Source organism: Aedes albopictus, chromosome 3 (assembly GCF_035046485.1).
Source record: "Aedes albopictus strain Foshan chromosome 3, AalbF5, whole genome shotgun sequence".
Lineage (NCBI taxonomy): Eukaryota > Metazoa > Arthropoda > Insecta > Diptera > Culicidae > Aedes > Aedes albopictus.
In genome coordinates, this window is record NC_085138.1 from 79,485,750 (window position 1) to 79,496,400 (window position 10,651).

The following is a 10,651-nucleotide window of genomic DNA, read 5'->3' on the forward strand; positions in this document are numbered from 1 at the left end:
ATGTCCTTGCAGTGGGCGACTTCAATCTTGCTGGAATCTCTTGGAGGCCATCGCATAGCGGCTTCCTCTGTGTCGATTCGGAACACTCGCAGCTTCATTCTGGCGCAATAAGCATTTTAGACAGTTATAACGCAGCTACGCTCACTCAATTCAATCACGTGTTGAATGAAAATGGACGAACCTTGGATCTATGTTTCGTGAGCACTCGAGATCAGGCACCTTACACTGCAGTTGCACCCTGTGCGCTGGTCAAAGACGTTCCTCATCATCCTCCCTTGATTATCAACGTGGAAAATTCGCTTGTCCATGACTTCGAAGATGCCGTTGCCTCCGTATCTTACGACTTCCGGAGGGCCGATCATCGTAGCATTGCTGAGGTGTTGACAAGTATTGACTGGGAACACGTTCTCGACCCGGGCGATGTTGAGACAGCCGCACTCACCTTTTCAAATATCCTGGCGTACGTCGTAGACAGGCACGTCCCTAAAAGGATACAAAGCAAAGCTTCTCGGTCTCCCTGGCAGACTAGCGAACTACGAAAGATGAAGACGATTAAGAGAGCAGCCCTGAGACAGCTCACCAAACACCGCACGCTTGCTCTGAGAAACCACTACGTGAGGCTCAACCATGAATACCAGCGAACCAGTCGCCAATGCTTCTCAAGGTACCAGCGTGATATCCAGCTCAAATTCAAATCTCATCCGAAATCTTTCTGGAAGTATGTCAACCAACAACGTAAGGAATCCGGACTTCCCGCAACAATGCAGTTGAATGGAGTATCAGCTTCCACTCCTCGGGACATTTGTCAGTTGTTTGCCGAGAAATTTGCTAGCGTGTTCAATGAAGAGAGCTTAAACGCCGACGAAGTTTCTATCGCCGCTAGAAATGTTCCTCCAAATGGCCAAATGTTCAGTTCCATTCATGTCAACGATGGTATGATCTCCAGGGCCGCATCGCAACTCAAATCATCCAATAATCCTGGACCGGACGGCATTCCATCGGCATTCCTAAAAAAACACATCTCCTGCTTACTAGATCCACTTCAACGCCTCTACCGCATGTCACTCTCCAGCGGCGTATTCCCTTCCTGCTGGAAACTCGCTCATATGTATCCTGTACACAAAAAAGGAAGCAAACGTGACGTGGATAACTATCGTGGAATTACCTCATTGACTGCCATCTCCAAGCTGTTCGAGCTCATCATCATGGAGCCTTTGCTCTCACATTGCAAGCATGTTTTGAGCCCTGACCAACACGGGTTCACTGCTGGTCGCTCCACTTCCACGAATCTGCTTTGCCTCACTTCACACATCACTCAGAGTATGATCGAACGTGCTCAGACCGATGTTATCTACACTGACTTGTCAGCAGCCTTCGACAAGCTGAACCACGCCATTGCGATCGCAAAACTCGATAGGTACGGCATTGGCGGGAGTCTCCTAGCTTGGTTCCGCTCATATCTAACCGACCGTCAGCTGATTGTGACCATAGGTGACTGCAAATCGAACTGCTTTAACGCTACCTCCGGCATACCACAAGGAAGTCATCTTGGTCCATTAATCTTCCTGCTCTATTTCAACGACGTCAATTTCGTGATTGAAGGCCCTCGGTTGTCGTATGCCGATGACATGAAGATCTTTCTTCGGATTCACTCAACTGATGATTGCGTCTTCTTGCAACAGCAGGTCACGCGTTTTGCTAACTGGTGCTCATTGAACCGAATGATTGTAAATCCAACGAAGTGCTCTATTATTACGTTCTCACGAAAGAAGCAGCCGATTATCTTCGTATACAGCATGCTAGGCACAGCTCTCGAACGTGTGCACCATGTCAAGGACTTGGGAGTCATTTTGGATTCGACGTTGACATTTAGGCAACATATCTCGTACATTGTAGAAAAATCGTCCAAGACCCTAGGGTTCATCTTCAGAATAGCCAAAAACTTTTCTGATGTCTATTGCCTGAAATCGTTGTACTGCTCCCTCGTGCGCTCTACGTTAGAGTACTGCTCTACAGTTTGGAGTCCCGGGTACAACAATGGCGTCGAGAGGATTGAATCTGTCCAGCGACGCTTTCTCCGGTTTGCATTACGACGGCTGCCTTGGAGAGACCCGTTCCGATTACCCAGTTACGAGAGCAGATGCCAACTGATCGATCTAGATCCACTGCGTACAAGGAGGGATGCCGCCAGAGCATTGACGATCGCTGATACGTTACAGGGACGAATAGATTGCGGAGCGTTGCTGGAACAAATCGACGTAAATGTCCAGCCGCGATCACTCCGCAATAGCATCATGCTGAGACTACCACTTCGACGAACTAACTATGGACTACATGGAGCTTTTGGGGGCTTGATGCGCGTTTTCAATAGGGTGGCGTCATTCTTCGACTTCCACTTGACACGCAACGCACTACGTCGTAGTTTTTTGTCTTTTTTTAGCAACAGAAATAACTGACGAATTCATTGTTATGTACCTTAGTTTAAGTTTCAATACCTTGACTGCGCTATTATGTTCCAACTTGTTTGTGTTTGACCTTTGAATTTGTTTTCTAATATTATTGTTATCATAACTATTATTATTATTATTTTTAAACCATCATTGGGGCTCTAGTAAGCCTGTTGATGTAGATCAAATAAATAAATCTTCGCCATTTGGCAAACGAAGTTCGTTCACTCGAAAATCCTTAGATTTCGCAAGGTTTTGTTTAACTGACTGACTTCACTCAAATTGGAAACATTTGTACAAAGGTTTTTCCAGCCGGATCGTTCAGCAGACCGGAGAGCTTTCCTGTAGGCCTTGCGAGCCAACCTGAAAGCCTCCGAACCAGCTGAACGTCGTGTGTTCCAACTCTTCCTACATTGTTTCCTGAGTTTCGCCAGATCAGAGTTCCACCAAGGGGTTCCTCTTGTGATCTTCACAGACCGTAGTGGGCATGTTTCTTCAAAAGCTTCCATGATGAAGATCGTTGTAGTATCAATGGCATCATCTAAATCACTTGGAGTGTCAATGGATGGTGAGTATCCATGAAATTTGGCCGCAACCAAATCAGTAAAAAGAACCCAATTTGTTGGCCGGGGATACCTGAAACGCAATGTTTGCGAAGTAACATTTAAATGTTTAAAAAAGATGTAGCGATGATCAGATAAAGATTCTTCATCTGACACATGCCAATTGGTCAGCTCGTGACTAATTCTACTAGAGCAAAGCGTTATGTCTAACACTTCCTCTCTAGCAGGTATCATGAAGGTTGGGCGGTTGCCTATGTGTCGTCGTAGGGCCACCATGATATCCAAAAATTATGACTATGACAATACTCGGTTTCCAAAGAGTATATGCAACTGTGTTTTATTATTCACAAACCTATTCGTATTTAGAAGTTACATTGCACTCGGAAGTGCTTCTGCAGTTTGTTGGCCTTGACCCCTATCTGCTGTACCAGCTTGGCTTGTTGACGCTTCATGACGTGCATATCGCGCGCATTTCGGGCCGCTGCTTCCTGTTGGGTCGACGTCCATCCAAGCGCCCGGTATTCGGCCAACACCTTGTGCAACCGTTGGGTCGATTTCTTCACCACTACGGCGCGGTTCGGGTTGATTTTCTGCTTGTAGTAGCGCAGAAGGGATCGGTGTCCGATTACAGCCCCAGACGGTAGGACCATCTGGAAGTCGTCTCCATCCAGCACCTGTGGACCTTCCAGCTCTTCGTCGATGTCCATCTCGTCACCCTGGGTTGAATGAAGATCAGAATATAATTCATGTACCTAGGATTACATTTCAAAAACTTTAAACTTACATGATCCGGATAACTGGTACTATAGTCGTAAAAGTCCACATACTCCGCCAGCGCCGCTCCCTCGTGCAACATCTTGCAGTGTCCCTTCTCCACCATGTGATTTCTCACGGCGTCCAACGAGTAGAACGTTCTGCCCTTTTCGTTGCACCAGATGCAGATAAACTCCCTGCAGATCTTCTCCGCCAGATAGCCCAACAATCCCTCCACGTCCACGCAGTACTCCGCATCCGGAATGAAGAACGAATGCTTCACGCTCATGTGTTTGATGTTCTGGATCAAGTCCTCGCTGTGATTCGGACAGAACAGGCAGTCGTTGTTCTCGATCGGGTTGTCCCATTCCTCCTCCCATCCTTCCTCGTCTTCATCTTCCATGTCCTCATCCGCGGCTTCATCAGCAACGACATACTCTTTCTTCGGCCGTGTGGACTTTTCCGACACATCCTCCTCCGGAGCTCCAGCATTCTTCTCCAGGAAATCCTTCAGATTATCCTTGTGCTTTTTACTGTCCAGATGGTTATCGTGAGCGTTTTTCGACTTGAACAGCTTCTTGCACGCCTTGCAGTACAGGGACTGGTCCTGGAGAGCGGCCGCATCGGCACTCTTCTGCTGGTTCAGCCGTTTCTCGAACTCTTCGATACTCACGGGCGGAAGCTCCGCTATCTTCCGCTTTAGGTTGTACCGATGCCAATCGGTTTTGTAATGCTCCCTTTGCATCTCCGCATTCTGGAACCGAACGCAGCAGTTGAGGCAGGTAAAACTTGCCGTGTTGGACATTTTTGAAGCACTTTTCCTGGAACAAAACTTAGAATTTTTAACGTAAACGTGTTCTGATTCGGGATTGTTGTGAAATCGCGTGCGAATTTTGATAGGAGATTTGCGAGATTTGGCGTTTTGTCAGATTACTCATTCAATTTTCAGAGGCGTCTTGCGTGTTTGTTTTAAATGAGGGGCAAATCGCACAGATCTACTCAACGCTAAAAAATATCAGTACACGCACGAAGCTACAAAAATCAATCCAAATTTTAAGTTTTACTCATGTTCTTGAGTAATTTCCACACGGAGAAAAAAAAAATAGTAAACACAAACAAATTTCAGTTTAATTTAACCGGATATTTGGTTTGAATTTGACCCAACCGAAATATTAGTTTGAAATTACTACCCGGGGTAGTTGTTGTTAACTAATATTTTAAGTTATTTTTTCCGGAGATTTACTGTTTAGATTCTACTATAGATAGTAGAGTAAACATAGATCCGCTAAGATGAATCCGTTGTATCCAAACGAACTGTCAAAATCTGTATCCAAACGAGCATGACGTCACAATTTGGACAACATCAATGGAACGCATGACGTCATATTCAATCGTCGCACTTTTGAAAATTACTACTTACACGCTTGAAACATTTTAGTCAGCGGTGTCCGCGGATCTATGTTCACTCTACTACCCGGATAAAAAATGACCATTCAGTACATGGTAAATATTATTAACATATAACTGGTTTTATTGTTCACAATAAAACACATAGTAGATATATTGTTACTTTTTACAATAGAAATCAAGCCCATATAGTTCGTACAATAAGTGAACATTAGCTTTATTAGTGACTAATTAATTCAATTGTTTTTCAATAGTTCTATAATAATTTAAAGTTACTATCAGTAAAAATCAATTTAAGTTGTTTTTATATAGTTGCAAAAGTGCTTGCAAAGTTCTCATGGACTTTTTATTAAAAAAGAGTTTATTTCTCAATTACACTTAAAAACAATTCGTAACATATAAATAACAATAAATAATATTGTTGCTTGGATCATGTTTGTATAATCAAATACAAAATCACTTGACATATTTTATTTTATAGTTTTCGTTTAAAATTTGAGTGCAGTAGATGTTTCGGTTATCGAATGTTATTCGCTAAAACTTCAACGACTGACAGACGTCAAGCCGTGTTGGCAGAGGAAGCTCTCTATGAATAACTGAGGAAGTACTTATAGAAAACTAGCTGAAAAGCAGGTTTAGCCAAGTGAGGATGTTACGACAAGAAAAAGATGAACAATGATTTTTCTATTGTTTTATAATAAATTAAAGGAATCTAGTAAATAGTAAACTACCATTGATAACAATACAAATACAATAAGTTTAATGGGGTCAATTGAACCGATGTTAAAATAAACATGCAATAATATTTGTTGTTATGTAAACAGATTTCTCCTTTGAAAAACCAAAGAATTCATATTTCTCGGTAACATTTTTCTCCAGCATTTACAGATACTAATGGCCACATGAATTGTGAACGATTTATGGTATGGATCATACGACCTGAGGTCTGACTTGTGATATTTGGCAGTTATTTGAAAAGATTGAAGATAGATCTTATCAACAGCTGCCAAGCAATACATACCAGACATACATCAGAGTGTTTGATTCTTATCATAAAATGTGCATAAATATGAAGGACTTATTGCACCATTTATTTTAAGCGTGCGGGATACCAAAGCAAAATTACTAAACGCACACCTGATGCACGAACTGTCAAATCTCGAAAACAAACGCCGACACTGTGGCGATGCGAGGTGGCGGCCGCTAGTAAAACGATTCTTTCGCTTGGAAAAATTGCTTTATTTCCTACTTTTTCTATACAAATTCCGTTTAAACAACAACCCGGAAAATGTTTTATCATGTAAGTACTCGATTTGATCGTAAAAACATCAATTGCTAATTGATTTTCCACCAATCCGAACAGATATCGCTCGAGCACGAGATTCTGCTGCACCCGCGCTATTTTGGGCCGCAGCTGATCGAAACGGTCAAGCAGAAGCTGTACACCGAAGTGGAAGGTACCTGCACCGGAAAGTATGGGTTCGTGATAGCCGTGACGACTATCGACGACATCGGTTCTGGTCTGATTCTGCCCGGGCAGGGTTTCGTGGTGTACCCGGTCAAGTACAAAGCGATCGTGTTCCGGCCGTTCAAGGGCGAAGTGCTGGACGCGGTGGTTACCCAGGTCAATAAGGTGGGCATGTTTGCCCAGATTGGACCGCTGTCCTGTTTCATCTCGCACCACTCCATTCCGGCCGATATGCAGTTCTGTCCCAATGGAAACCCGCCGTGCTACAAGTCGAAGGACGAGGACGTGGTGATTGCGCTGGAGGACAAAATCCGGTTGAAGATCGTCGGTACCAGAGTGGATGCGACCGGAATTGTAAGAAGATGGATGAATGCCATGTTTATTTGAGTTTTACTAATCAAGATTCGTTTCAGTTTGCAATCGGAACCCTCATGGACGACTACCTGGGTCTGGCTGGAAGCTAAAGTAATTTTCTCTGATATTTATACAAAGATAAGTATAATTTTATTTTATCAATTATTTCTACTTTAAGAGTTTAGGAAGACGGAATAGTTGTAACAACCAACAATAATAACTCCTAAAATTATTATTAACGTAAAACTTAAGTTTTATTGTGAAAGAACTTCAAAATATTTGATCATAATGACAGCAAACCCTCAACAGAAATTTCGCTTTTTTGTTTACCCGGTCAAAACTCGCGGTAAAACTTTTAGCAGCAAGTGACCCTTGGAGCTGGATCTCAAGGTCGGCTTACTACTGGGCAATCGGAAGCATGGTGCTTCATTTACCGTTATCAAAAAAAATATATAGGTATTGCGCGCAAACCCCAAAATTTTATTCCCACCTTTGGGTTTCCGCGCCGAAGACCCAGCGCCAGATTCGGCGACAAAGAAAACTGACAGCAATCGCCGGACAGTTGGCAATCCTGATATTTGATGGCGGCCGCCCGGTAGTCATGGGAGTGGATTGTTGTCACGCAAATAGATCTTTTCGCTGAAAATGCATGTGTATTGAGTTATTGTTGACAGATTTTCTGCAGTGTTAGTGTGAAATTCAGCGATTTTCTGTATCGCGTAAGCCTTCGCTGGAAGAAAACGTCATGTTGTTCAGCGAAGCAAGGAAAATTTTCAGTGAAAAAAGCAATATTGCTTTTTTCACTGAAAATTTTCCTTGCTTCGCTGAACAACATGACGTTTTCTTCCAGCGAAGGCTTACGCGATACAGAAAATCGCTGAATTTCACACTAACACTGCAGAAAATCTGTCAACAATAACTCAATACACATGCATTTTCAGCGAAAAGATCTATTTGCGTGACAACAATCCACTCCCATGACTACCGGGCGGCCGCCATCAAATATCAGGATTGCCAACTGTCCGGCGATTGCTGTCAGTTTTCTTTGTCGCCGAATCTGGCGCTGGGTCTTCGGCGCGGAAACCCAAAGGTGGGAATAAAATTTTGGGGTTTGCGCGCAATATTGGTTCCCTTATTAAGCATGTGGCTCCCATTTGCATCCTACGAAAAACAAAAGATTGAAGCGTTGTTTGTTTTGTTTCATATTTTTGTATTTTTTGTTAGAAGTGAGCACGCATGAAAACAGAAAGAACGGAATCAATCGGTGCCGTAATCGCTTGTTTTCGAATAGGATGAATATGGGAGCGTGACAGTGTTTGGACGAAAAAGTGATAAGTGAACCACTCGGCAGTTTTTCTTCCCTTCTGTTGGTTCTGTTTCAATTACCAAGCGGTATGTTCTCTCGAGTCGCATGGTTCACGAAGGAACACAAACGTTGAGCACATAGTGGCTGAGGTGCGATGCAAAGAGATAAGAGATCGGATAAGCGTCGAAACACACTCTATGGAAACTATATGCAGAACGCATGAACCGTACATAGTAGATGAGTTGCGATGAGTGCGGAGATGCGATGGAGCTGTTTCGACGCATGTGATCGCAAGAGAATGCTTGACGGGTATGGATTTTATGATTGCGCTCGTTGTGTATGTAAAGCAATGCGGGTGTATAAGAAAACATTTTATTTTCTCTGTTCGGGATTTGAATCAAGTGAACAATGTTATTCATGTGCAAGTTAGAAAGTTTAAGGTTTTATGGTATTCATCTTAATTGCTAAAAGGATTCTGATTGAAAAGTTCTGCTTTTTTCTTTGTCAGGCAAAACTAGATCCCTTAACGAAAATAGTGTGACATCAATTTCGATTGATACTCTTTTACCTAATATAAGGACTGTATCGTTAATTATGAGTACATGTTTTGTTTGTTTTGTAAATTAAATTTTATATTTAATTTTTCGTGGATCTTGCCAGCTCTCGCACCTTCTTCTTGGTGTTCTTCATAAGGTTTTGCTTGGGTTGGCCCAGTTTTTCTTGAATTTGATGACGTCCTCTGCTCCTCTATCCTTTTGCCGTAGTTTCCCTTTAATCAAAGCCAAATACTACTTAATGTGCCTAATTTGCGGGCAATTTGAAGGGTTCATTGCCTTTTCCACAAATTGGACATTGTTTTCTTCATACCAGTCAAAGGTGTCACACGCATAGTGGCAGGATGCCAAATCCGACCAAAATAATGTAGGACCTTTGTGCTTTCAGATGAGTGGCAGAATTGGTTTCTGGAGGCATTCCTTCCGGTATATTTCGACGTTCATACTTGGGACGGTGAAGAAAGGTGACGATTTCATATCACTTTGACAAATTGCTTGCCAAACTAATACATTTTCCCAACTTTTTTGCAAAAAATCGATTTCTCCGAATTCGGAACATCAGTGTCACGCTTCACAGTGAAAAACTGTGCCCCTGGAAGTGCCTTGTTGTCCAATATGACATACGTTTCATCGTCCATGATTATGCACATGTAATTTTTGCTCAAAACATCGTCGTACAGTTTCCGTGCCCGAGTTTTCACATAATCCGCCAGAATTTGACTGTTTTTTGGACATTTCTGTTTTGGGTAAGTCTTCAGGGAATTACGCTCCTTGGCGCGCTGAAGCATACCAACAGTCGTTCCACGCTTTTTTGCGCAATCTATGATGAATACCTCCTTTTTTCTTTTGAAGATTTTGCAAATTTTTCTGTCCAAATTTGACTTGGACGTACCTGGTTTTCTGTCGCGTCCGGGTGAGTCTATCAGTGTGTTATGCATACCGAATCGTTTGGCAGCATTTTGGACAGAAAACCCTGAATTAATCCACCTATGGTGAACAGAACCCTTCTTACACTTATTAAAATTATTGTTGTACTATATTGTGATTTTTGGTCATTCTAGAAAATATTGTAGATTTGGCATCAAGTTGATTGCTTTCCATAATAGAACCATCGACCATGGGATCAATTACCAGAAATGCCAGCCAGAATCTCCTAGAATCTTGCATGGAATGTATAAACAATAGCTTACATATTCTGGAATATTATCCCAAGAAACAATTTTTGCTTTAAGAAATGTTTCTCAAAGCAACGTTATTAATGGAAGTCGTATTATATTTGAATAATTTTAAAATAAAACTGTTCTTCAACTCTTGTTCGCCCAAAAATGAGAATCTATTCAACGTCAATCGTTCTATAAGCACGATGAAATGAATGTTTATTCAATGATCGTACATCGGTTGTGAAACTTTTATTCAACGTTAGAACCATCAGCAATTTACACAAACATCATAAACTTTACTTCAACGTTTATTAAACAATGGTGTATGATGCTATTTGTTTAATCATTTAAGAATGGTTTTAGAAACCATTATTGTGCACTAGCAGCATAGCGCATAACAAGCTTTCTTCGATATTTATACCACCATAATACAATCAAAACATGCTGGAGCCGTGATTCAACTTACGAAATTTATTTCTATTTATAGATATGATTTCATAATTGCTACAAAAACGATTCTTAAAAGTTTCTTCAACATCATGTTACATCATGTAACAATAAAATAAGAAAATGATTTAACTTTCAATATTTCTGCATTTGTGTCTGGAATAGCTCTCTCTGATTATGTACCCCCAACAT

At 41.9% G+C, this 10,651-nt stretch overlaps 2 protein-coding genes across 2 annotated transcripts; one reads left to right on the forward strand and one right to left on the reverse strand.

The window, feature by feature from the left end:
* Positions 1-3,315: 3,315 nt before the first annotated feature.
* LOC109402035 (cytoplasmic 60S subunit biogenesis factor ZNF622) lies at positions 3,316-4,674 on the reverse strand. Its single transcript, XM_019674639.3, has 2 exons — positions 3,795-4,674; positions 3,316-3,726 (listed from the first exon to the last, which is right to left on the reverse strand). The coding sequence occupies exons 1-2, from the start codon at positions 4,566-4,568 to the stop codon at positions 3,373-3,375; spliced, it is 1,128 nt and encodes a 375-aa protein (XP_019530184.3). The 5' UTR covers positions 4,569-4,674; the 3' UTR covers positions 3,316-3,372.
* Positions 4,675-6,311: 1,637 nt separating this feature from the next.
* Positions 6,312-7,238, forward strand: LOC115270921 (DNA-directed RNA polymerase II subunit RPB7). Its single transcript, XM_029880257.2, has 3 exons — positions 6,312-6,470; positions 6,534-6,992; positions 7,052-7,238. Exons 1-3 carry the CDS (start codon positions 6,459-6,461, stop codon positions 7,100-7,102), a joined length of 522 nt encoding a protein of 173 aa, XP_029736117.1. The 5' UTR covers positions 6,312-6,458; the 3' UTR covers positions 7,103-7,238.
* The last annotated feature ends 3,413 nt before the right edge of the window (positions 7,239-10,651 follow it).

Excerpts from the sequence above, each read along its gene's own strand:
- LOC109402035 (XM_019674639.3), bottom strand. The coding sequence starts at position 4,568 with ATGTCCAACACGGCAAGTTTTACCTGCCTCAACTGCTGCGTTCGGTTC. Across the intron at positions 3,727-3,794 it reads GTACCAGTTATCCGGATCAT|GGTGACGAGATGGACATCGA; the intron begins GTAAGTTTAAAG and ends CATTCAACCCAG.
- LOC115270921 (XM_029880257.2), top strand. Across the intron at positions 6,993-7,051 it reads GAGTGGATGCGACCGGAATT|TTTGCAATCGGAACCCTCAT; the intron begins GTAAGAAGATGG and ends GATTCGTTTCAG.